The 27772-nt window shown below is 42.0% G+C and overlaps 1 protein-coding gene across 1 annotated transcript; it reads right to left on the bottom strand.

Moving 5' to 3' along the window:
* Positions 1 to 106: 106 nt before the first annotated feature.
* Positions 107 to 27605, bottom strand: acbd6 (acyl-CoA binding domain containing 6). The gene is made up of 8 exons (XM_069522055.1): positions 27113 to 27605; positions 26848 to 26912; positions 25997 to 26093; positions 23698 to 23774; positions 19683 to 19788; positions 16570 to 16659; positions 3214 to 3244; positions 107 to 947 (listed from the first exon to the last, which is right to left on the bottom strand). Exons 1-8 carry the CDS (start codon positions 27389 to 27391, stop codon positions 793 to 795), a joined length of 900 nt encoding a protein of 299 aa, XP_069378156.1. The 5' UTR covers positions 27392 to 27605; the 3' UTR covers positions 107 to 792.
* Positions 27606 to 27772: the final 167 nt, after the last annotated feature.

The raw sequence follows: 27772 nt of genomic DNA, 5'->3' as shown, positions 1-27772 counted from the left end.
TCCATCTTTATATACAGTCTATGGGTAAAACAGTAAGTTTATAAGTATAATATAACATCTGATGGCTACTCACATATCTAAGCAGAGAACAAAAGTCAGCGGAAACTGATTTGTTTAAGACTTTAATGATAATATATGTCAAATGATTAAAGCATTCCTTGGAACATAACACAACTGAATCATGACTGGACCTGTTGAGAGCTGACCCAGGCTAAAAGGTCTGGTTGGTTATCTGACCTGCGCAATAGGAGTGGGTGATATGTAGAAATTCTTTTTCACGTTATACACAATTTTTGATATGGTTTTCCAGGAATTGTATTTGTGGATGGGAATGTCTGTTTTTGGTTCCCCCAATGCCTTATAATTGTAATATTGCCTATAAGCAGTCCTGCTCTATGATCTGGAATATTGCTTGCAATGGTCTGGTCAAGACATAATTCAAAGTATAGCTAACCCAGTTAGCAAAGTCTTGACCAGCTGACAGAAAGTCATCATCATATCAACCAAACCTACTGGGCAGATAAGGTCAATATATAGTATTTCAGTGGATGAAAACATATGCAGTGTGTTTCATTTTAAATTAGAGGGCTAATGTTTACACCCTTAGCTTCGAGAAGCTAAGTCGATGAAATGAACTCACCAAAAGTATTTGGAAATAAAGTCAAACAAAACCTCTGCAATCCTGGTCTACAACTGCTGGGGTTGAACAGAGTCTCTTCAGGAATGAAGAAGGGATGCAGGGGGAGGCCGGGGATGAGACTAGGACCTGGGAGGTGGGTAGGTAGAGGTGATCTAGCCTTTCGGAGCAGTGTACTGACGAAGGAGGGAGGAGATGGCGCCCGATTCAGTGACCTCCTCAGGGAGAGAGCCCTCCATGTCTTTGATGAACGGGTCAGCTCCAGCGTTCAGCAGAAGCTCCACGATTTCTGCAAACTCGCACGCAGATGCTATAAAGAGAGAGAATTAAAGGTGGAGTTAGGAGAGAAATAATATGAAAGGAATTACAGGAAAAACATTTAGCTTCTTTAGTTTGTACTCGATAGCATTCGGTTGGTCCTGTATGTTGGTCCTCACGGAAGTATGTCACGGATTACCATGACATTTTCTGCAGACGTTCATGGTCCCCTGGGGAGGGATCTTAATAATGATGGTGCTCCCTTGACTTTTTACATAAAGTCAAAATGTTTATTTGTTCAGAAGTTTCATTTATGAAACAGTTCCTGTAAAACTAACAACTTTTAATCAGCCTCAACCATAACTGTACTTTGTATTATTTTTATCTAATGAATTAAGTTAATTAGCAATTGTGATCATGCTAACACAGTATCGGAAGATGGTAAACAGGGTACTACATGTTAGCATTTTAACTGTCAGCATGTTAGAATAGTGATGTTAGCATTTAGCTTAAGTACAGCTTTATCTACCAGCTCAAAGAGATGCTTGTGTGGCTGTAGTCCCCTTTAAACCAATGGACCGAATGGAGGTGCAATCACCAGAAGAGTATATATGTTTTATATATATATTTTATTCTTTACTGGATACATTACTGTGAATAAGACATTGAATATAATGATGCAGCTCGCTCTTAGCAAATTGTTCTGATGTTGTGTTTCTTAAAATTAGCCTCCTTTCTTTCCTCTACTTACTAGTTTCATACAGTGTGTATGGTGCTGAAGTTAATGAAAAGCCCATTTGCGGTTCCAGTACTGCTACTGGCCTGAACCTGTGGTTCCCTCAAACACTTCAATTCTGCCCCATTGGCAATTTGTGCCCTACTAAAAGGGTCTTGTGTGTCCCTGTATGGGGGGGCATGCACTTTCTTAACCCAGTTAGCAGGTCCCTGCGTTCCCAATGCACCTCTCGTCCCTCTTGCTCCTCTCACCTCGCCCTCCCTCTTTTCTTGTCTCGTTCTGAGTGCTCTTCACTGTCGGTGTCACTTGCTTGCTCCTCTTAAAGCGCAGACTGTATTGCGACATGATCGCTGATGTCAGCAGCCAGTGATTGACAGCCAGGCCTTTTAACCTGCAGCCCAGGGGTGGCTGGCGGCTGCGTGGCGGGAATGTGTACACCTGAGATATGATGATACATGGGAACGCATGTGTGTGTGTGCAAGTTCACATCATGTCTATGAAAAGAGTCTAACACCGGAACAATCACTTATCTTTCAGCCAAATTAGACTAACAAAACTTGGCTTATTTTTCTAGCAATGCTCGCAGTCCTCCTCTTTTTGATCGAAACTGTGTTTTATTTAGCCAGCGGTGAGTGTGCGCGTGGTGGCGTGTGTCTCGCCTGGGCCTTGAGCTGTAAAAAGTGGCTGGCCCTCAGGGGAGCCGTAGAGGAGGAGAACAATTTATGGTGAGCAGTAAACCCTCAATTAATCACTTGCCAGCTACTGTGGCCCTGTGCAAAGAGAGGTGGGAATGAATTTTCATTCTCTGCTATTTGTCTCTTGGAGTTCATCGCTTATGTTTATTAGTCATCTTTTTATGCCTCATCCTGGGGGCTCCCTCTGTTGAGTGAGTGTGTGTGTGTGTATCTCTGGTGGGTGATGCAACATACCAACTCCAAAGCCACCAAGCTGGGGGACAGATGGTGTAGTTACACTCACTCAAAAACACACACAACAGTAAAACACACACACGCACACGCACGCACACACGCACACTCACGCTCAGAGGACAGAGGAACCGCCCCTCAGGGACATGTGTGTTGGGGCATGAGAGGGTCAGGGGAGTCTAAGGACCACTGCTGATTTCCTCTGGGAGGCTGGCGATTATTACACACACACAGACACACACATGCGCAGAACAAAACCAGACAGACTTCCACACATACCAAAAGATGAACACACACACACACACACACGCGCACACACACGCACACGCACGCGCATGCACGCACACACACACACACACACACACACACACACACACACACACACACACACACACACACACACACACACACACACACACACACACACACACACACACAGAGGATACAACGGGAACGAGAGAAACTGAGTTAAACCAACTGTAGAAAGTAAAGATTTGGAATGGAAGGAGGAGTGGGAGTAAGAGGAGGGAAAATGACACATTTGAGACAAATGTGGCAAAGAGCAAGTCTTTCTAGAAAACAAGTAAATTCTGCCTCTCTGAAAGTGAGTGTGTAACATTATGGACCGTAGAAATGAATAACAGAGACCTCCTTACCATAATGTAGTGCTGTTTGTCCTTCATTGTCCTGTAAAAGACAAAAACAAGCCTTTAATTCAACAGGCCTGCGACTGGGGAAGAATAAAATATTAGTATATTATATATATATAAATAGTATAATATTAATACAAATTCCAAGAATAGAGTCAGAAATAAACATATGTATTGCCAGCGTTTGGCGAGAGAGAAATTGCTAATTACTTTGATCAAACTTCCAAGAGTTAACAGGAAAACCTGCTAGAATACCAATTACCTGCCATGTGTTAGCTGTGGACAAAGGCTGCCATGTTTTCATTGTACCAAAGGGGTATCATGAGAAGATGAGATATTGATTTGAAAAACACGTGACCTGCAAAACAAAACTTTCCTCTTGCAGGTGACTTTCAGCTCTGATCAACCTGAAATAATGAGCTACTACAACTCAACATATTACGACGAGGGCCTCGACTATTAGTTGTCAGAAATTGACTTTTGACTTCCCTACCATGGCACTTGCCTCCCAGCCTCCAATTGAAGACATGACTCATTAAAATCAATCAAAAATAGATTTTACTTTTTAAACTAGAAGGTTGATCAGAGAGCTTATACCTACGCCAAAATTAACACCTTTTCTCCACATGTCAAAGAAAGATTCACTCAAATTCACAAAATTGAATGGGTTTGCCCTTGAGTCATCTCAAAATTCATCTACAAAATTTCATGGAAATCGGTTCAATAGATTTTGAGTTATCCTGCTGACCAACAGCAATAAAACATAACCTCATTAATGGAGGTGAAAAGGCTCAGTCATTTCGTAAAACAGCAGGGCACTGTGGGATTTAGCAAATGTTATCAACTGGATGAAATAGTGCATTTGTCAGGGACTATTTTCTGTTGATAATAAAACACATTTCCAGCAGCAGGATGGTGTATTTGGAATCAGGTTACTCAGATTACTCAGTGTCAATGTGTTTGTGTGTATGTGTATGTGTATGTGTGTGTGTTTGCGTGTGTGTGTGTGTGTGTGTGTGTGTGTGTGTGTGTGTGTGTGTGTGTGTGTGTGTGTGTGTGTGTGTGTGTGTGTGTGTGTGTGTGTGTGTGGTGGGGTCCTTTGAACCGTAAAAATGAAACTTGAGGTCAAGGGGTCAATGGTAAAGATATAACTCTTGTAAGACCTTTTTGACTGGGGACAGGGATGTGAGTGTGAGCGTGTGTGTGTGTGTGTGTGTGCAGGTATAAGACACAGTACATGACAGGCATCATCAACAGGAGATTCACTTCTTAATCACAGCTCATGGCTGCCTCTGCGCCTCATAATGATGATAAATGGTCAAACTGTTGCCTCCGGTGTTGGAACAAGAGGAGCTGTTCAGCCAAGCACAATGGTTTCAGATTAAGAGCCAGCAGGCGCCGTGACATTTGCCATAACGCTGTAAAATGTCACTGAAGTGGAAAAACTACCAAATTACTAAAACTGTTGCGGTGAAATTAATCATTCGTCTTTCCACCTTTGCCCTTCTAACAGCACATCCTCCCTGTGTGGTCACTTCCATGTCCTTCCTTTACTTTCTACCAATCCTTCCTCTTCTGTTTCCTCTGACCTCCAAACCACACCTCCTTTATTTCTGTCACCCAAAGTCATCTCTCTCTCTTTTTCCATTCACTTCTCTATTTCCCCTCTCTCTCCTTGCATTACAACATCCACCTTTCTTGCTCTTTTCCGTTTAGTCCCCTATTCAATCTTGATCCCTTTCCTTTTCAAGCCTCCTTCTTGTTCCTACTCTCCTCCTTCGTCTGTCTCCTGTGTTCCCTCTCTGGGTGGGCCCAGTGCAGAGTGATCCCATTGTTGTGTTTCTCTCCCTCTCTCTCTTTCTCTCTCACTCTCAGGGGCAGCACTTCAGGGACCTGCTGATTGGATTAGAGCTTTCTATTCCCTCTGGGTGGATCACGGAGCACAGATGCAAATCGCCCCCAGCGTGGAAAGCGTACCGTGGTTAACTCAAGACAACAATGCTGTCTGTCTGCGAGTTGAGTCGTGTGATGTACTGCGGACGATGTGTCTGTCTCTCACAATGATGTTGAGAGTTTAGAGATGAGAGGTTAGAACAGCATTAGAACCAAAACCAACAAATTTGGATACAAGAGGTATTTAATTTTCTGCCAAGGTGGCAAAAAATATACCCAACTAAATTTGCCTTTATTTTCCTGCATAAAACAAACACACTTGGCACATGGGGACAGTGACAGATGTTTTGAGCCGGGGCCAAGTGAAAGACCTTGATGCACATAAATACATACAGTTATAATTAAAGTGTAAGGGGTTTAAGCCCTAATCTGCAGCAAGCGTTAATCTGCAGTTAGTTGTTCAACGAGCACACACACGCACAATCGCACAAAGCAAGACTGAGTGACAGATAACTCACAGGGAATAGAGATAGTTACAGTGCAATGAGCAGAGAGCAAGAATCATTAGTTTATCAACAGGACATTAATCAGAAACTACTGAGAAATCAGGGAACAAAAAAGACTCAAATACTTACTGACATTTTTCATCTGATTCTATAAACCAACTTGAATGGCACTCAGGAGAGGCCATATCTCCACCAAGGCCCAACAGTTCCCATATAAAACCACATTTAATTTAAATTCCCTAGATCCATATTTTATTTGTATCAGATAAATATCAGACCCCTAAAAAAAGCCTATTCTTGGATGATGAAAAAGGCCCTACCTCACAATGTTAAAGAAAAAATATCTGGATCTGCCCCCTGATCTGGATCTGGACCTAAATAGAATGGATTCTTCTGTGGGTCATGCCCTGCCCCTCTTCAAAATGTCAAGGAGTAGTCTTTGCATAATCCTGCTGGATAACAAACAATCAGCTATAATAATAATAATAATTAGCAGCCTTTAGTGTGATTAAAAGCAAAAAGAAAATTCAGATATTTAGTGTTGTTGCCTGCACACGTGTGTGTTTGTGAGGGAGCACATCGAGCGTGCCAGTGAGCGTGTGCAGCCTACATGCTTCCTGTATGTTCATGTGAGGGGGTCAGGGGCCTGTCCTCTCAGCGTTCCCTAATGCCCCTGGATCCAGGACGGAGGCTTGATGGAATCACAGGAAATTGGATTGTGTTCCATTTGCTTTGGAAGCAGCCTGGAAGAGACACCCCCACCCCCACCACCACCACCCCCACTCCACAATACCTGCAGTTAGCTACCGTAGCATTTTTCCCCCACTCTCGGGTGCACCCCTGTTTCCATCCCATTACTGAGGCATGTAGCACTGAAACCCCTGCTTTTACATGTCATCCAAAGTTTCCCCTTGCGGTGCAGAAATGCTGGACTGGATGTCAGCAGAGTGCTCAATAAAAGCAGCTGCTTGCACAATAGCAGCAGCAGAGATCCAGCAGTGTAGTAGTGTATCACCCTAATGGGTGGAGCAATATGCTTAGGAGCAGCATGGATAGGGATTGATCTATTAGTACAATTGCAGTTTTGCTGAATTTAAGTCACACCAATCTATCATTTCTAACACACAAATGATGTGAAGCAAGATGAATGAAAAAGAATGAGAGCAAATCATGGATACATAGAGAGATCTGGCAAGCACTCTTACTTCTTTAGCTTTATGCCTCGAAAGATCAGGATAACACTGCAACGAGTCCAAAACTGAACCAAGGAAAGAGGAAAACAAAGTCTGAGACTAAATGATTGTGTGAAGAGAAGAATGGCCCCCAGAGGTTTGTTACACAGTTATTATAAAACTCAAGGTCAAACTGGGGCCAATCAGGAACAAATAGTAACCTTGTCTGGAGCTCTGTTTAACTGCACAAAGGAGCTGTCACAGATATGTTGTCTATTTCCGGAAAGAGGTTTTCTCCGTCAGATCACATATCTCAGACAATATGGGACATGGATTCTTTAAATGTTCAACCAGATCTGTTGTTCATACCTGCATTAAGAGGAGGCAACAAGGGCATACCTGAGACGATAAGCTTCAAGGTCAAGAATACATATAGGACATGGAAGTCCCTTGAGTCTGTGTCCACTCGGAACTACGTTTCACTCAGTCTTGGTTTTATTATGCCCGTCTGTGTCCAAGCCCAAGAAGAGATTGAGGGTAGAGCTCTGTCAAATCCACCAGCAGCTGTGAACTGTGCAGCTGAGAGCATGGCGTGTGTCGGTATTTCTATGACTGTGGTGTCCCAGTGGGATCATGTTTTCATATCATGCCAATCCAAGTGCCAACAGGACTCAGTAACAGTGTGTGGGGGGTGAAGTGGAGGCCACTGTGAGGATTTAATCTATTGAACACCATTTTCTTTACAGCTGCTAAACCAATGTATTCCCTCAAAAATAAAAAAAGGGTTAGTTTTCTTATATCTCTTAATAAGACTTGTGTCACTCTTAATTCATTCATTTCTCAGTCGTAATTGGCGTATGGCTTCAAGATGTCGCTGTAATAAGATGTAATGGATTATTTGAAAATCTTCCAATGTTTCTCTGGTGCAGTGGTTGGCATGGTCGCCTTGCAGGGTCCACTACGGTCTGTCTCTGTGGAGGTTGCATGTTCTCTGAGTGTCTGTGTGGATTTTCTCCCTGTGTTTCAGTTTCCTCCCACAGTCCAAAAACATGAAGCTTAGGCTGATTGCAGACCTTAATTCTCCCTGTAGATGTGAATGGTTGTTTGTCTCGATATAGCTGTTGTCAGACATGACCTCTGGTTCATGGACATCCTCTGGAGTTTGCTTTTCACACATGAAGAATGCAGCAGGAGATTATCCAGGTGAGGCAGATTCACTTTCTATGAGCATATTCATTTATTTCTCCTTTCTCTTTATTTCTCACGTTTCTGCGTCTCACAAAACTTTCTGTAGTTTTTTGTCCTTTCCTCGCCTCCTCCTCTCCCCGCCTCCCCTCCCCTTTTCTCCCCCTTCACTGTCCCTGACAGCAACATTAAACAAGTGGGGAAAAATGTACAACCAATTATGATTTATGATCAATGCATGCAGCAGCTGCTGACTTTTATAATGACAGTGGTTGGGGGAGGGAGAGAGGGAGAGAGGGACAGAGAGAGAGAGAGAGCGAGCAGGCGTGTGTATCAGTCTCAAGGGTGTGTGTTGGGAAGATGAGGGTGAATCGATAGGCGACCGGGATCATTGGTATGCAGATTCCAGTGGATAGCATTATGATGAGCAGGTGCCATCAATCACAGAGCAGAGCACAGATTTGAAGATGGAGGAGAGAAAGACTGTTCTTTCACCGGGTGCCATATCTGACCAGAGCAGCTACTGTGGCACCTGCACCACAGACCAGACACGCTCCAGACTGGAGGTCTTTCACTTTTAGACTTCATATAATCAATTTCACAAACTTTACAAACAACAGTTTGAAGGTTTTTTTTGCAAGTCCATGCAACTGGCTATATTTACATCACAATTATATATTACATCTACTATTTTGAGCTGGTTAAAGAACACAAACCTTTTTCAGGCAAAATCTACCATCTTCCATAAGACTGTGTCACACATACTGTAATATTCTGACTTTCAATCTCAGGTTTTATTATATGCACCAACAAGAAACTACACTGTAACTGAGCACATTCTAATTGTGATAGATCACCTTTATCAAGCAAGTCTCTAATGGATTTTGTGTCGTACGTTGAACCATGCATTACATTTCAAGTTGGAGTCACCAGGTCCTGAAGAGCAAAGACTTTCCTGGAAATATCTGCAGTTAAAAATGTTGCATTCAAGGTCAGCCTGCAGTGTTGTGGAATAGAAACCAAAATCTTTTATTCTGGTGAATTTAATGATGAATTGAACTGAATTTAAAAGTAAGAAATGTAGCAAACACATGTTGTATGACATGGTCTGGACAACATTAACCAGTAATGTGGACTGAACATGAAGTGGATGCACTCAAGCTGGTAAAAATCACTTGATGCACCATCACAAACCAACATGTTTTGTTTATGACTAAGATGTTAGACAGGGCTGAGCTTGCACATGAGGTTGCCCTATGTTTGCTGCATGTGTGCTTGTGTGTATGTGTGTGTGTGTGTGCTTTAGGAAGGCCCCCTCCCATTGTTAAAAGGATCTAGAGACTGGGGCCAGCACTAATTGAATCTGGGTCTCCTCTGTGAGCAGGGAGAGGTAACCTTGCCACTCAGCGTGTGAGCATTGCCACCCACGGTCAAATTAGCCTGACGCCAAACTCACTGCTCTTCAGACCTCCTGGGAGCGTCCTTCAGGTGCAGGGGTGATCCCAGTTTCCCCTCATACCCCCATCTGCCATCAGGAAAATCAAGGTTTGGGGGGAATTTTGAATGATTCACAGACCCTGGAGGATGCCAGACCAAAAGGTGCTGTACACCTTACATGTTATCCATCCAACACAACCCAATAGCTCAACCCTATGGGTATGGAACATAGGTAACAAGAGTGTGTAAAGCTGAGCTCAATCTCAATGCAAAAGCTACTTTAATGGGCTGAATACACCTTTAAACACAATATTCAGACTTTCTTGACTTTCTCTGTCGCACCAAACTAATAAATCCTCTTGTTTTTCTCTCTTTGAATTCCTTTTTCTCAAAATCTGCATCTCTCACCCTGTTACCCCTTTCGTTTCATGCATTTTATGCATATCATCTGTCCTCCACTCTTCCCTCCCTTCCCCATGTCGCTAGGCTTGCTTGTTCCCGTGGGACACCTTAGCCTCCATTAAAGCCATCACGGAGGAGGATAAGGTTTGGGCTGAGTATTAACATCACCAGAGGCCCCCGCCTGTCCTCCAGCGGCCCATCGATGATGTTTAAAAAGAAATATATGAAATAAATAAATACATAAAAGAGTGTAATATGAAAATCAATGGCCAGGCAGCAGGGGCTGCAGCTGAGGCATTTGGAGTGAGGGACTCATAAAGCTGAGTACTGCGGGAGACTGATGGAAGGCAGAACACTTACTTTGTTTATTCTCTCTCCTCACCCCTGTCCCCTCCCCTCACTGTCTGTATCCAGCTCTCACGCTCTTATTCTCTCCCCACCCCCCTCTGTCTGAGGCGGTCGAGGACAGCTTTAATGCTCCTGACAATTTATGTGGACGGTTAAGAACGATGGAAATCAAATAGTTGAGTGTAGGCAAGGCCCAGTGAGTGGCCAATAAGAAAGAAACAACAGCTGATGATGGCAAAGAGGACTGTTACCTGCTGGAATGGCTCTTTAGGCTGCACTATTACTGTCAAGTTGCTGGCTCTTTTTTGAGTGCTCATATTATAGATTCATAACTGTGTGTGTGTCTGATAGGCCCTTTTAACACAGCACGGCAACAGCTCTCATTTCAACGAGTCCAGCTAATGTGCAGCAAGTACTAAATATGAATCCCATAAGAACGGCTCACAGTGTGGCTTATAAAACATCAAGTGCTGTGTGTGGTGGCTATGGTGGATTTTATATGTGTGTTATATACCTCACTTGTTCTGATTAATCGACTGATCACTTCAGTTCTAATCGATTAGCAGAAAATAAGTGGGCATCTCTTTCGGTTATCGATCACTCATGTGAGCCAAATATTTGCTTGTTTCAGCTTCTCCAACAAGACGATTTAGTGTATTTCTCTATTTTATAACATTGTAAAGTGAATATATGTATTTTCTGGACTTTTGGTCGGACTGCACAACATTTTAAGACGTCTCCTTGGAGTCTGGGATGAGAATTATTTTCCAATAGTAATCTTAAATAAACAGCAGACAGATTCTTTTTTTAAACTGCAGCCCTACTTTAGGTTCTTACTTGAAAATAAAAGAAATGAAAACAACCTTTAAAGGACCTGTTTGACAGATTATGCATTTACAAGTGCTAATCATAAAAAGAAACATCACATTGCTCCATATTAACAGATGCACACGTGGTAGTGGATTATCTGAAAATGCAGGAGCAACAAATAATACTTGTGCTGTCGCAAGGATAAATTCTCCACCATTGAATTTTCATTTCATATTTCTGGTTTCAAATTACATTGTGAAAAAATTTATACCAAATCTATTTATAGGGAATGGAGAAAATAAACAGACAGAAGTAACCAGTGAATTAGATTCCTGACAAATAAAAGGTTTTTCTCCACACAGATGTAAAACTTATAAAGCAGTTATAGAAGCAGTTCTGCAGACTGGATGGTATCAAGGACATACCCACAGTATAATTTATTTTAAAAAAAATGATAGTAGCAAAATTCAGATTTATCACCATCTTGACTACACACTGTATTTGGGCAAATCCTGCAACTTTACTAGTGTTGTTTACTTTACTTTATTTCTCCCTCCATCTTATTTTATTCTTTGAATTCATGGTTTATTCCTTCTCCTCACTTCTCCACTTTCCCAACTTGCTCCCTTTTCTTTCTTCAAGACCCTATATATTCTAGGGATAGGTTACACACACACACACACACACACACACACACACACACACACACAATTATGACAAATCTTGCTGAATATTTGTTATGACTGGGCTGACTGAGCCATTAGTTATAGGAGGCATTGCTGGGAAAGGGGAGGGATACAAACGTGTAATAATGCCTCCACCATAGAATTTCAATCAGCCACCATGGAGTGTGTGCATGTGCATGTGTATGTGCATGTGCGTGTGTTTACCACTGTGATCACACAAGTAGTTGACACCACAGTAGAGGACACAGATGAGAGGGTTCGGGGCTCTTTGTCTGCTTCACTGGAATAAGCTCTAAAGTGGTTTCAATAGCTGCATAATATCCACAAAAAAGTAGAAGATATTATTTAATTTTAGCTGAATGTTCATTGAAATTCAATAAATATTGATACCGGTTTAATATTCTGTTTCATGACGGATGTGCATGAACAGATGCTAATGCTTCAATTGGTTCAATCTGATTAAAATGGAATATTTTCTTAGACATGCTACTTGATTTGTGAGCCGAGGATTTGGCTCATGCATAAAAGCCTTATCTAAAAAACATTTTCCTGTAGCTCTAAGCTATTTGTATATTGCAGTAGTTTATAATTACAAGAGAATCTGACTTTGTGTGTTTTTTATAATTTGACATGCAGAACATCCGTATTCTTACTTTGTACGTGACAGAGCCTGACTGATAATAGATTTTTGAGGCTGATATTTTAATATTTTGATATTGAAGAAGTCGTAAAGAAGAAGTGAGCAGGACTTGTACTGGGTGGGATCGCTTTAGATATGAAAAATAAACTAACAAGCTTTCTGGTGAACAACACTGCTCATAAATAACAATTAACGTGTTTTGCATTCTGTACAGCCTTGTTATCAGCCATCATGCCAATACTGACATATCTGCAATTAGCTAATATCAGCCCGGACAATTTATGTAAAATAACCCATATATTGCACATATTTCCTACGTTCATCACTGACGTGTGACAACATGTGCGTATCAGTCATGAATCAGTTTCACATACAGTCATGAATTCACTGTTTGGCTCCAATATAAAGATAAATCATCTCTCCAACTCCTCCCACATCACACACAGAATGTGCCTTTGAAAAAATATGCCATACACACGCTGACTTTTTCCTTAACACAAACTGTTGATGCACACACACTGTCCAGACAGACACTGCAGCCTCCACATGCAGACTATGTGTATAAAGACTTGTTGTGTGCTCTCTAGCCACCAATTGTAGGCTGCCCAGTCAGATATTTATTACTATTGATCTAGCTGGTCCTGGCTGGAGACTTTTGTTCTGCTACTCGAGGCTCTGACCTCAATTAAGTTATGAATTTCTATCTGATAGACTGGGAGCGCTTGGGGCCTGCCGCGACCGTGCTACCACGCTGGATTAATTAGAATTAGCGGTGCTGCGAGTTGCCCTCCCCGCCTCATGGATCATGTTGTTTTAATACAAAGTAGAGGCACAGGCAGGGATGGAGTGGAGGGGATGGGAGCTTGCGAGGGGAGGGGATGAGGAGTGATGAGGAGAGGAGAAAGAGAAAGGAAGATAGAAAAGCAAAAAAATGCAGGAATGAGTCTAGTATAAAGCATGTGGGATGGGTCCGTGTGTTTCAAACCTGCACTGCACTCTCTTATCACCTCCTCTAATTTTAAGTCTCAACGATGTTTCCTTCCTGCCATTGTGTTCGAGCTGCAATAACCTGCATCTCACCTGTCCTTCCTCTTTGTCAGCCTAATCCCGCCTCCATCACTTACCCTCGCAGTAATCGCTTTAAGTCAGACATTGTGTAAATCTACTCTGGGGCCATTTCTGACCTTTGTTGTAGTCTGAAAAACAACTCTGAACCAAAGCCCTGTCTTTTCAACTCCAGTTCCCACAAATGGGCACGTCCTATATATAAGCAATGCATCCCCATGGCAACCTGAGAGCTCGTTGGGAGTGTCAGAGGAGGGTTTGGGATTTCACCCTGAAAAGGAAAAGTTGTGTGTGTGTGTCTATGTGTGTGGGATGGGGCTTATTGTAGCTGTGGGTGTGGGATTACAGCGTCTGGACAGAGAATGACCACAGGGAGTGTGGACACACACAAGCACACGTCTAGACCACTGAAACAACATACTCTACAAACTCTAAACAAAACATATAATCACCACAAATTACCAAATTCTTCTGATGTTTCACATTTCTCTGTGGTCTTTATTAAAAACGTTTTTTGCTTTGGTGAACAGTAGAGAAAGTAAATTCTGTAGTTTTTGTGCAATGATTATCCATTCAGTGTTTAATTTTATCTTAACACCAGGCAACTACTGAAGAACTTTGTCTTCATATATAATATATATAAATCAGAAAGAATATGTTTAATAAAAAGGTAAATTAGTCAAAGAATCTGACCTGAACTTGAAGTCGGAAAGAATTCTTACTTTTAATATTCTGTTGTCAGGTCTCTCTTCACTGCAGTCGTGATATGAAGGAATGTCCTAAACTTAAGCTCATTTCTCAATAATGCTCCTAAATACATTCTAGAACACAGAACATAAGTCCAGCGTTTCAGCCTTAATTTACGTTATTACATTAAATGAGGTCTTATTGTCATGTTTCCCAGTCATTGTTGTCTGCCCCAGTTTCTCTGAGAGAATCAGCTGATTGAGAGAGCGGTGATACAGTGGGAGATGGGATGTGGGTGGGGGGGTACAGTATGGACACCAGGGCTGGATCTACAGTTGGCAGGTGGTAGAGCTGTGATCTGCGTATTCAAACACACAGACAGCTACCTATTATAGTCCCAGCCCGCCTTGATCCAGGATTAACTATCAAACGAGCCTTTAATGCAGGTTACCAGGGTTTGGGAACAATTCACTAAAACAATCAGTTGATTAATTTCAAACGATTTCCCTCCTCTGCCAAGCAAATAATAATACTTTTTGTCATAACTCTGGAGTCCCCCTCCCCTTTTTAATCAACAAATTAAGCATAAATCATGTTTGATCTTTATTTACTGGTTGCTCGGCAGTTGGTAGAGGTCAAGAGAGATTACTGGTCGCTCTAATAGCCCGCAAACAACCCAAACATTCCTCTATTCCTCTCATGAACACACACAACCTCAGATACTCTTCGTTGTCACAGTGGCTTTGGACAAAAAGGAGAGAAGGATAAAACTATTGATCAATTTTTTGTTATTGTTCTCTAGTACAAAAAAGTTGCAACTTTCCTTTCCTTCTTTCCCTCCTTTTCTGTCTTACTCTCACACAAAAGGATGTCTGAGCAGGTTCTAATGAGACGCATATCGTTTTATAAGCTTTACATAGTGAGATAATTTGGCGTTGCGACAGAGTGATATGATTTAGCTGACAATATTTTTCTCTCAGCCACCTCATAAATCTGCTGCCACTGCTGAACAGGTCCAGTTCCTTTAATATTCAGTCTGGCCCCTGGCCCGGCTCCCTCAGACACCTGCGAGGCAGACAGGTGGAGAGGTCCTGAAGGCCTTAATGCATGGATTCAGGTGACGTCTGGACTCTGACTGACTCTGAGTGGCTTTATCGTAACTCCAGAAATGTGCTAAAAAAGGCACATTTTTAAATCTTTTTAAAAAAGATTTTAAAACTCTTCATTATTGTCATCCTCTACCGCCTTTACAAATGATATAAAAGGAAAAAAGAAACATTAGGTCATTTCACACTTTGTGTTTTGATATATAATGAAGTAGGAAAACAAATTGAACTCTGTTAAACTTCAGCCGTCCAATATCATAACCTGACCAAAGATTAATGTTACTTCTTTGACAGCTGAAAACTTTTGGTATTTATATTTTTACATAATTCATATTTTAATGATAGATACGTGACATATATATATATATATATATATATATATATGCACGACTTCATACCACAGGGCAAAAGGCTTTCGCTATACATCAACCCTCCTCCTGTCATCTTGATATGGCTCTAAATCATCAGCGAAGTGTTTTGATAGTTATGCCACTGTTAAGTCCTTTATGAACCATTCCACCACAAATCCCCTCCCAGCTGCATTCAAAACAAAAGGGGTCTGCACTCATGACCACAAAAGAGAAATTCATTTGTGAAATGTCCTGATTATGTGGGTTGTGCAACGTAAAACAATTTGCCTGATTACTTCCAATTGATTCTGCCTTACAGTTAAAGCCTCAGCGTGCAGCCCGGTGAACTGCACTATGTCGTGCCGCTAGGCAGGGAAGAGGAGTAATTTCTCCGATGTGCAGCTGAGCCAGCTTACAGCTAAAGCCTCCTGGATGCAGCTAAACCTTGGGAAGGCTAAACAGCAGGCTAGCTACCAGCTAACTGTGTCTGTTAAAGCCCTGAGGGATTTGTCTGTGGCACAAAGTGAATTAAAGGTGACCTTCTGCGAGGGTGGGAGAGGATGGAGAGAGAGGAGAGAAGGGCAGTGGGGGTGCTGAAGATGTCACTATTTTTGCTTTGGGTTTACACGAGTGCTGAGCAGTGTTATGGGAATTATAAGACTACTGACACTTTCCTCTCATCTCCATCTATTACTTACACTGATACTGCTCATCCACACTGGGACAGACCTCAAACACAGTCTGTAGTGACTTCTGAGACAAAATCCATCAAAAACACCTCAGCAAACACATTGTACTTGTTTGTGTTTTACATGAATGTGCTTGTAACAGCAAATTAAGCTGTGTGTGTTTTAAAGTTGGGGCTCTTCCATCACCAAGAAAGTCCAGCTCTCACACTGTGTATTGGATGCAGTTAAAGGGGGCTACTCCATAACACACAGACCTGAAAAGATACTCCAGTTCTGCAATACTTGCTTGATCCACCTGAAGACGGTTTCTTTCAGTGATGTTTTATGAAGAACCTTTTATGTCAAAATGCCGAGGCAACCCCAGAAAGAGAGATGGACAGACTGACCTGACTGTTGATGTCTGCTTTGTGCTGCAGTAATACAGACACCAGCTCCTTGTGTCCTCTGTCACAGGCCCAGTGCAGGAGAGCCCGCCCCTGCGAACACAAACACACAAGTGCACACCATGAGATTACTGAGATATTTTAAAAATCTGCTCTGAGCAAACCTTTCAAAGTATGACCCAACATTTAAATTGTGTTTAAATCAGCTTTATTTCATGAAATGTTATGTATACAACATATATATTTCCTGGGCCTTGATATTTACCAGACTTCAGTGTGTCTTTGCTTCCAGACAAAAGAAATTATGCACCATTCAGAATTCAGAGCCTTTGGACCTCAACTACATAACGACAGATTGACGAGATACAGTATGTGTGATGCTCTCTCTCTCTCTCTGTGTAGGTGTGTTGCAGAAACCCTCACACAGTCTGAAAAGTGAGGAAACTCATAGGGATAATTAATTCCCTAGCCCCTTACCCTAACCATCACAACTAAATGAAAAAACTCAAACCCTATTTTAACCATATCCCTAAAAACAAGTCTTAACATCCACTGCCTGTATAAGTTCTATCACCCAAAGATGGAAGTACAAGTAGAAACACACAAATGCATCATTCTCTCTTTAGGTTCAAGATCCTTGTTCTAATAAAACCAAGCAAGCTCATTTTTCAGTGAGGCCAATTAGGTAAAGCAAACTCGCCAAGTTCAATTCTGTTGCTTAAATCATATTGATCACCACGGCTGCATGGTAGAATGGATACTTATGATCCAGGCCAGAATACCAATAAGTTGGTGTGGCTCCTCTCTTCCTCGCTCTCTCACTCGTTCCTGCCCTCTTACAGGTGTGCTGCTGTTGACTGCTGGCCACATTTTCACTGAAGACCAGACTCTACTACAGGACACTGAACTAATCTGGATCTGGACCTTTGCTGTGATAGCCGTTCTCTCTTTCTCTCTCTCCCCCTTTTTTCCTTTCTGCCTCTTCGCAGTTGAAAAATGGCTTCAAATAAAGGCGAGAAAAAAAAAAGTGCAGCATTCAAGAAATCACATTTACAGATTCAGAGTTTGGACCTTTATACTTAGAAGAAGGCACATTAAGAATGGTATTTTCTGATCAGAGCTGAAAAAGCAGGAAGGTAAAACCTGACATAACAAATGTTGAACTCACTCTACTCTACAGTGGGTGGAGAGAAGTCTCCAATCTCTGTGATTGGCAGGTTGGCAAACTCTTTCTCACTGCGGACAACAGAAGCTCTGCTATACAGAGAAACTAACAATGGTATTACATCTGTAACACAGATACACAAATGGACAATACATTCAGTCTGCAGAATGAATATAAAGTATGTGTACATTCTCACTGCTACTTTCACTTCATCTGTCTCTTCTATCTCATTCTCTTTCTCTGGCTCTCTCCCAATATAAACACGTAGCAGTGAGTATAAGCATATAATAAGCAGTTTTGCATGTTTGTATATAGGTATACCTAAGAGGCAAGTATGCAAACAAAGTATGCAAGTGCATTCCTTATCTAAAAATATTGCAATATATTTCACTGCTCAAATTGAATTGGTATAGCACCTTTTTTTATTTAAATAGATGGTGGATGATACTGAATTTAACATCATAAACATGACAGCTGCCTCTTTGTCTTCTCAGGTAAACTAAACCGACATTTTAAGCACATATCTTAGTTTATGATTTCTATACTGAAAACCCCCCCAACACATTTATATAAGTAGTAATAAGCACAATGATTATTAGATTGTCTGGGCTTTAAAAGAACCACAATGATTTAAGTGATCAAAAAGACACAGTAAGGACAAATAAAGTAAATATAGGACACACCTGACAGTGTCTCCCAACACAGAACTATTAACAAGTTTTCTTGCCTTGATAGTAAAAGGTTTTGTTTGAGGTCAACACTTATCTTCTATTTTACGAGGAGTAAACATTTAAAGTGTCAATTTGATTTATGCAAAAATTTGATAAACAATTCACAATGTTGTTAGGTCATCCAGAGATGATCATGATTTATTAATTACAATAAAATTAATCTGACATTGTCACTCCTTCTATTTTTGTAATATATTTGATCATTCAGGAGGATATATCCTGTGATAATCAATGATAATAATGATAATTATAATCCTTGCAAGCTGCATGTAAAAAAACTATTACTGTTACTTTAGTTTTATTGTTATTTGATAATAATCATGAAGTCAAATGACAAAAATATGTTTTTAAAATCATCTAAGCCTACATGACCAGGAGCTATGTGGCATGAATGACGGGATGACTTCATTTACCAAGCAAATGTTTGACGATCTTCCACAAACTCAAATCAACTGCTACTTAATCATCATTAGTAACAGTTAGTTAACAACAGAAACATGTAACACAGGTGGATATTCAGTCACTGACACACTAAATATCCACTGAGACAGAGCCTCTCTCTGTGTCCATCTCTCTGAGCTGCAGGAGCACATCAGGCTTCTTGCTGATGATGAAACTTCACCATTGCCCTCTGCTGTTGGGGAAGCAGAACTGCAGACGAGCAGACAGCATTACAGGAGGGATGAAAGTTTTTCTGCTGCTGTGGACCCTCAACCATCTGGTGTTTGACTGGGAACTCACCAGCCGCCTGCCTGCTTATCTGAGGAGCGGCTGTACTGACAAAGCAACCATTTGGTCCTGGATGATAATGAATCAAGGACAGATGACTGGATTTCAGGGTCAATCCACAAAACACATCGCGGTGGTAATAATAGCTGTTTATACAGTTTGCCCTCCTCAGTCTGGGGAGTGATTCCCATGTTTGTGGCCTCAGATCATTGGAACCATTTTGCAATCACTGCGAAAAAACATGACCCAGTGACCTGTATTTTTCATGAGGATCATTTTTACTTGCCCTCGTGATCGAGGGGTCAGAGCACCAGACAGCAAGCCTGCAGCTGGGATGGATTCAGTGTATTTGTAAAAGAAACTTCAGCAAACTAAATGCTTCCTGATGTTGAGTGTTGCACATGAATCCTGTAGTGAGAGGTTGATTCCCTTATTCTAGGCTACTCCTATCCTGTCCCACCAGTACAGTTATCTTTAAACACTGTAGTTACCTCTTCGTCTTTAGCATTTACATCCACTTTCTGGGAGTCGATGGCCTGACTGATGTGGTCGATGTTGTTTTCTCTGCAGTAGTCAAAGATGTTCTTATCCTCTTCCCTGAGAGAGACAGAAATTCAAACACAGAGAAAGAGAAAAGAAAATATACAATCAATCAGATGACGTTGCTTTGGTTTTACTTATATTTTGAGATACGTCTGATATTTTTACAACATGTCTCTGTCACAATACAATGGAGGTGAAAGGAATTTCGTCTGAGGTGCTCACAGTTTAACAGTTTTGGTGAATCTGCTCTTTAACCGCTTTCACATGTTTCATCTTTTAATTGTGTGCACACTGAGAAAAGCAAGAACCTATGTTACTACAGTGTTTAGTCATCAAACATAAAGCCATAACAGATAACACAAACACATGATTCACACAAAAGCAGCAGCCACACGTGCCTCATCCCTCGGGAACACTGACATACGACACACTCCGATTATATCTCCGTGTCTCTAATCACCTCTCGGCATTGGGGACAGGATTGAGTGCGGGTGGAAGGCAGGGTGCAGTGGTGGAGGACTGCTGGGTGAGGGGGAGAGAAGGGGTGAAATCTCATTTAGAGCTTTACGCCTTTCCCCTCTCGCTTAACCATGCCGGCCATTCAGATTAATTGAATTTAGTGCTCTATTGTTTGACAGAAATCCCACATACCCACCACTGTACCACTCCCACACAGTGAGTCAGTCATCCCCAAGGCCAAATCCCCCTGTTCCTGACAGTGACACCTGCTAGCTCTGTCTCACTGGGGCCTTACTGGTCCCACAGCAAACACCCTGCTCCAGCCACACGGGAGCCACTATTGGATGCCGAACAACATCTTTAACACTGAGGATGTTGTTATATTTGGTGGGGAGAACATGGCCTTAACATAGCTGCCATTGTTTAACTAACTAACACTTGAGGCACATGTCTTGAAGTATGCTTTGTATGCTGAAAGAAAACATACACAAAAGAAATATATATTATATGTGAAACTAGGATGGCCCACTGGTCCTGTTAAATCTAATCAAGCTGTACCATTGCACAAACTTACAAATATCAGTCCCCTAAATGTGCTCCATAAGGAAATCAGTGAAAATGTAAAAAACGCCTAATTTCTCAGTGTTAAAGAGAATGAAAAAAAAATCCTGGTTCCGCCCCCTGATCCGGATCTGCACAAAACTTTAATGGCTTCTTTCCTCACCCATACCACATCCTATCACCATGTTTCGTGATAATCCATCTGGTAGTTTTTGCATAATCCTGCTATCTAACAAATAACCAAACAAAGACTGATGAAAACACAAGCTCCTTGGTGGATGTAATAATAAAACCTCAGGCCAAGTTCAAAACCCAGACCAAGTCTCATCTCAGTGAGATCAACTGTTCCACAATAAGAATCCATACTCCAAACACAGCTTCACCCAGGGGAGATGAACCTCTCCTGTCCACAATCCGCACCTTATATTGTCTAGTGTAAGACTAAAGAGCCAGAAGTGACACTAACCACAGACACAAAGTTCTTTAATGAACCTCTGCACTTCCTTTTCTTCATCTTTTCATCTGGCCGCTCTCTCCCTCTCACTCATCTGGTTCCTCCCTCTCTCTCGCTGCGTTTCCTCATCAGCCTGTGATGAATTATGAATAACTCATTACACTTTTATCACAGCTTGGTTATGTATGAGCACATTCATTTACATACTCCTGATTACCAGCGCTATGTTTATTCATGATTCCCCCCCAATGCAGGACCACACCCACTTCCTTGTCTGATGGCCACAGTGACCCCAAGTGTCCCTGATGTGTGGCCACCATCCGTCTCCCCTGGCAACTAATCAATAGGCCAGCTCATCAGTCTTTCGTCAATGGTTCAAACAGGGCTGACCTGACGGGCATGCCGCACATGCTCACATATAGGAAGCGCGTGCACACACACATACACACACACACAGCTAAGTATGCAATGTAACTTAAGGTTATATAAATACACACAATCACTAAAACAAGCTTACATATGAATGTACACACCTGTGGCCAAACACACACAAATGGTTAATGTGAGTACTATAATGACACGACATCCACAGTGCCACAGTGCATGCTGGGAAGCCTACTTTGTCTTCACAACAGCTGGGGTACCTAGGGTTTTGTTTGTGCGTCTGTGTGTGTGAGTGTGTGTGTGTGTGTGCATTATGTGCTCATGTGTGTGTTATAGTCTGGTGTACTGGCAGATATGTCCTTCATCCATCAGGCTAAATTGGCCACAGTAGTAGAGAACACTCATCTACCTGGCCTGAGCTTCACTGATCAACACCACGGCCATACCATCCATCACACACACACGCACGCACACACACAATCAGTCATCACATCTCCTATAGGACCCTGGTCTCCACTCTCAACATGGCTGAGGTCCATGTAAGTACGAGAAACAATGAAAACTCACATAACTCAGCCACAGGCTTCCAGCACAGCGAACACACAACAACACCTCCAGTGTTTATCAGTATCCGTTAACTAGGTGGGTGAGAGAATTACAAATGTAGCATTCAAATCCTCCTCAATCACACACTGATCAGCTCCATAGCCCAGGGATATAGATAATCAATCCAGGTTTTGTCGATATACTCGCCCCATACAAACACATTCTGAGATCTAGATGAGCACTGAGCAATGCAATTAACTTTATGTCTGGTTAACAGGTGCTTAGCTGTTTAATATGGAGTGGGTCTGTGTGTGTGTGTTTATGTGTGTATATATGAGGAAGAGGAAATTGAAATGCAGCAGAGCAGTGAGTGTGACAGTTCCAGGAGGCTGTGCATGGATTTGGATGCGATTGAGTCGACGTATAGAGGCAAGTGTATGTTTATGTGTGCACATGTGCATAGGTGCGTGTACATGCCATGTTAATGACTTCCTCCTTCCTGGTGTCCCTCAGGGCATAGCTGCAACTGGATACCACTGCAGGGAGCACCGTTCTGGGAAACCTGCTGTACTCACATCCCTCTGCTGTACACCGCCAGTCTTCATCACCCACCCCCCGGACCACCCCCCGAATCGTAACGTAATTAAAAAGGGGAGACTCTGGCTGTCTCTTCCCAAGACTGTGCATACTAATCACATACAGCCATTTAGGAGGAAAACCTGCAGGATTCACACATCTCATTTTCATCTCCAAAAGAGCTCTTTTTTCATTGAAATGAAGATGAGGTTTTTCAGCTTGAGTAACTCTGCCAGGCTGGAGTAAATGGAGAATATATTTCATTAACATAAAATCAGTATGACGTCTGCGGACCCTAACCGCAGTTACGGTCTGTTGAATATAATCAAACACAGCATCAAGACCATAGGTTAACAATGCCAGACTCTGACTGAGATTACCTATGTATTCAATTAGTATGGGATTCACAACTGGAGGAAAAAGCTAAGTCTGTTCAAGAGTCCTTGGGCAAGACTGAAATTCTTTGGGATCTGATAACACAACCTGAAATCACTGAATCGAATAAAGAGTGTGTGTGATTTGGTACAGAGGAAAACACTTGTGTGTCTGTGAAACTCTTAAAGACGCTACTGTCATTCACTGTCATCAACTTCACAACATTTTCTGATGTATGTTTGCCTGTGTATACATGTGTGTGTAAATGGCCTGTATTTGTATAAATCACTTTGCTAGTCTTGATAACCACTCAAAGCACTTGGTCATTCACCTCTTCACACATACTCACACAGTGCATCTGTATGCAGAAATACACATCACTCAGACACTGCCGGCACAGCTGCAATTTGGGGCTCAGAGTCTGGCCCGAGGACACCTCGGCATGCAGAATGGAGGACCCGTGGTTCAAACCACAACACTCGGAGGACGACCCACTCTATCTCCCGAGCCATAACTGTGTATCTGTATGTTTGTGTGTTTGTGTGTGTGTGTGTGTGTGTGTGTGTGTGTGTGTGTGTGTGTGTGTGTGTGACTCCTGATGTAAATACCTGATCATCTCTTCCTGGTATAGAGAGCTAACTGCTGCTCCTCCGAAACCTGTTCTCCTTTCTGCCCCTTGTCTTTCCTGTCAAATAAAAACAACATAAAAGATCAATATTCACTTTACACACAGTTGGATTAGAAATGTGATATTTACAAATGTCCGTCACACGTTAACAAAACGACCTCTTGTTCAGTGATAGCGTCACCAACCTGGTGGAGTTTGGCTGAGTTCTGCAGCCTGTGTTGTGATGGAAAGAGGCACTGACCAAACTGTTTTGTGAGCTAAGTGCAGAACAATAGGGCTGGTATTGGCCATTCACTGTGAATGGCTTTACCTATAGCTTCCCCACTATAGCCACTGCAGAGCCAATGCACGACAAAGATAACATTCAGACTACTTGCTGAGGGTTTAGACATGACCTCACTGGCAATAAATAACCAACAACATGCAACAGAACAACATAAAAATGTATTGCGCCTCAATTTGTGGCTGTTGTTAATCTTTTGTGTTTTCATGGAATTCCATATTACATTCGGTTCAGCCAGGACTTTATTACCCAGCCTATTCTTCACTGACCAACCTTGACTCACAAAAGAACCCACACAAATCTGATTTCAGGAAAATAGGGAGAGTGGGGAAGAACATGACAAGCGGAGCAAAACAACTGTGCGTGCACTTTTGGTTCGACCTAATTCACTTCAGAAAGTCAGAATATTCGCTGATGCACTGGCCCCGCTCCTCTGCAGTGTAATGTAATATAAATCCAGTGTCTGCTCAACAATTGAGACGGAGCAGAGGTCAAATTCTGGCTATTATTCTCCCCCTGCTTCTCTGTCTATGCACTCCTACTTACACCATTTCAACTGGGCTTCCAAAAGAATAGCCACCACCATGCTAAGGTGCTTTGCTAGCACTAACACAATCAGCTCCTTTTTTAGGAAGGGGGGGCTCTGCTGGACTCTGTCCTGGCATTGTGCAGCTATGGGGTAGAGTCAGCGAGTATTGCCCCCGCAGTGTGGTCGAAGACAAAAGGACGTGTCAGGATTGGAGGTGTGGTTGACAGTGACACTATATAAAGTGACATAAATATAGACACAGAGCAGAGAAAGAGGAGAGATGGAGTAATGGTAGAATGAAGGGGTAAAGAAGAAAAGCAGTTAGCACTGAGGTGGAGAAGAATGGTGAGGGAACATCATTTGAAGAAATGCTGAACACTGACTGCTGTCAACTGTAATAAACTTCACTGTGCAATGAGCTGCAGTTGGCTCAGTAGATCATCATTTGAGAATGGCTTCTCAAAAACAGACACACGAAGAATTAACATTTCCTTCATAAACTTCATTGTAATCCTGCACAGCAAACAGCTGGCCTTCTTTAACATAAGAATATTCATCTTGCACACATTTTGATAATATTTTGTGGGTAAAGTTTGTTATTTTTAGTGTTTCATTAATAATGCTCGTCCCCACAGCACTCACAGTATAAACTTGTTGTTCTAACTGAGCGATTTTGTCTCTAGGGACAGGTTGTCTGTGGCAACACAACTCTCCTGACAGTCCACTCAGTAGTGTGTAGAGATGTAAACAAACTCTCTTGTGTCACCATACATGGAGACACATCTCCTCAGCCATACTCTGACAAATGAATGCATTATTCATGTCCCAAAATGTCAGACACTGAGGAGGACAACATAACCTCCTCATGTATTTTTCATGCTACATGTACAGAATAAAGAGCTACTAAAAGGACTGACACTGTGACACTGACCTCTACTGACAAAAACACAAAACTGCATTTGAAAAAAGGGAAAAGTTGACATTCGCTGTTTCTCTTATTGTCATTTTTCTCCATAGCATGGAGAAGAGTTGAATACTTGTGTTTATTTCAAATACTTGTATACAAAGTGCCAGATGGGTGAAACTAGAGCAAAATAAGCTTCTATACAATATTCTCTGGTTGAATGAGTTAGACCTTCTATTCCATTTCATCATATCATTAAATCCACAAACACTGATTTCTAAGAAGGACAAAAAGATGGCTACAAAATAGATAGGTAAACATTTCATCAAGTCTGCAAGCCACTTAGCATCTGTAATTTTAACACATCTAATTTAAGAGGGTATTAGTAAACCTCCCTGTTCCTTCTTATACGAAAGTGTGTCGTAACTTTTTAGAACTTTGTTTTGTTCTTATTTTGCATTTATTTTATTACAAGAAAGAACAACGCTAAGTTTTATAGTATAGTACTTGACAGTATGTGAAGTTGTGGGAATCAGCTTTGACTTTTTAGAAATGGTTATTACCTTCGTGCTGCCTTCAGGGTCTAACACATTGACACATGAAATGTACTCTTGCATTGCTTGCTCTGCTTCCATGTCTCCCAGCTGCTTCCAGGCTTGCCTGTAGTAATGACATCATAACTGTCATCATCATCATCATCATCATAATCATCATTTACAGAGGCAGTTTTATCTGCTTTGGGTGTAATGGTTTACAATGTACACTGGAAAGTGCATGAACACAGCAACATAAAATGTGAAGTAGACATTTAGATATTAAATGACACAAACTGAAAATATTATATAAAGAGTTTCTCAAATGGGTTTTACTTCATGTAGGACGAGCAGTTCATATCAAACAATAGAACACAGGATTGGGTAATAAATATCAAAATACAACTTTCATCAATAACAATATAACAAAAGTCCAATATATATCAATATAATGCTTGTGCGTTGTGTAAGCACAGTAAGGAAGTATAAATTATGATTGATTACATCACATTTTTATCATGTTTTGCTCTATATCAAGTGTTTGTCTTTCTCTGGCCAAAAAGAAGAGTTAAAAGACACAACCATCCCTCAAGAGCAAGTCTTTAAGCCTAAAGGAAAGATTAATGTGACACTCATAGTGACAACTGATATCTGATGTGAATGACTTGGATTGTTTGGTCATAACACAGGTGTAATATGTAAGGTAGACAACAAAATGTTCTCCATCTCTCTCTCTCACACACACAGTCGATGTCTGAAGCTGTCTATAGTGTGTGTTTGTGTGTTAAATGTAAGCTACGACCAACAGTACCAAAGCGACCCCTGTTTATCTACAACTGTGTTCAAACCCTTTATGGTAAACAGAAGTTGCAGCTTCATACCATTTCCTCTGTCCTTCGAAGTCGAAGAAGCCGGGCTTTGGTGTATTGCACTTTCCCACTTTGACCTGTGAACACAAGCATCGATCAATATGTCGGTTAACCTGATGAGACTGGAGGACAACACACAGACATGAGGTTGAGTGACCTGATCACAGCCCAGTGATGGAGCAGGAATTTGGATCATTCCCTCAATGTGGCTGTCATTCAAAGTCACGTGACGCACCACTCGAGGGCTCACCATTGGTCCACGCGGTCTGACACTCACCTGCTTGTATCGGGCGTACAGGTACAGCAGCTGGTCCCTGCCGGCGGTCTGGACCAGGTCTCGAACGCGATCGGCTGCGGACTCAAACTCCGCCATCAGCTCCTCTCCCTCCAGCCTGTCCCCCATGTCCATGGCGCTGCAGTCGAACTTGCCCAAACCCAAGTCCGAGTCGGAGTCCGAGCCTGCTCCACCGAGGGGCTCCCCGGTATCGGGCCGGGCTGGGTCTGTACCTGAGCCCGTCGCAGTGTCCGGGGAGGACGACGGTGACCCAGAAGCCATTGTTATTGCTGCGTGTGGCGAACCCCAGACACGACGAGCGCCGCAGACCCGCGTGGAAAATATGAAATACGAACAGAAAGCAGCTGCCGGATAAATATTTATAAAGTCATTCAGCGGCTACTTCTTTATTTCCATCAGTTATCGCTGAGAATCTGTGACAGTCGGATTGTTTCTGTCGTGGGTCCGTCGCTGGTACTGTCACGTAAACGCCCCGGCTGAACCACCTGCTGAAACGAAGGTTCCGGATTCATTTACTGACCGGGCTTCTTCTCCGGTAAAAAAAAAAACACGAAGCAACAAAACAATTAACATTAACAATAGAACATACTCTGAAGTAGTTTATTATAATAAGCTTAGAAAGTCTACGCAGAAATATGTTAT

Source organism: Paralichthys olivaceus, chromosome 3, assembly GCF_024713975.1.
Source record: "Paralichthys olivaceus isolate ysfri-2021 chromosome 3, ASM2471397v2, whole genome shotgun sequence".
NCBI lineage: Eukaryota > Metazoa > Chordata > Actinopteri > Pleuronectiformes > Paralichthyidae > Paralichthys > Paralichthys olivaceus.
This window is presented reverse-complemented; position numbering and strand designations above follow the sequence as displayed.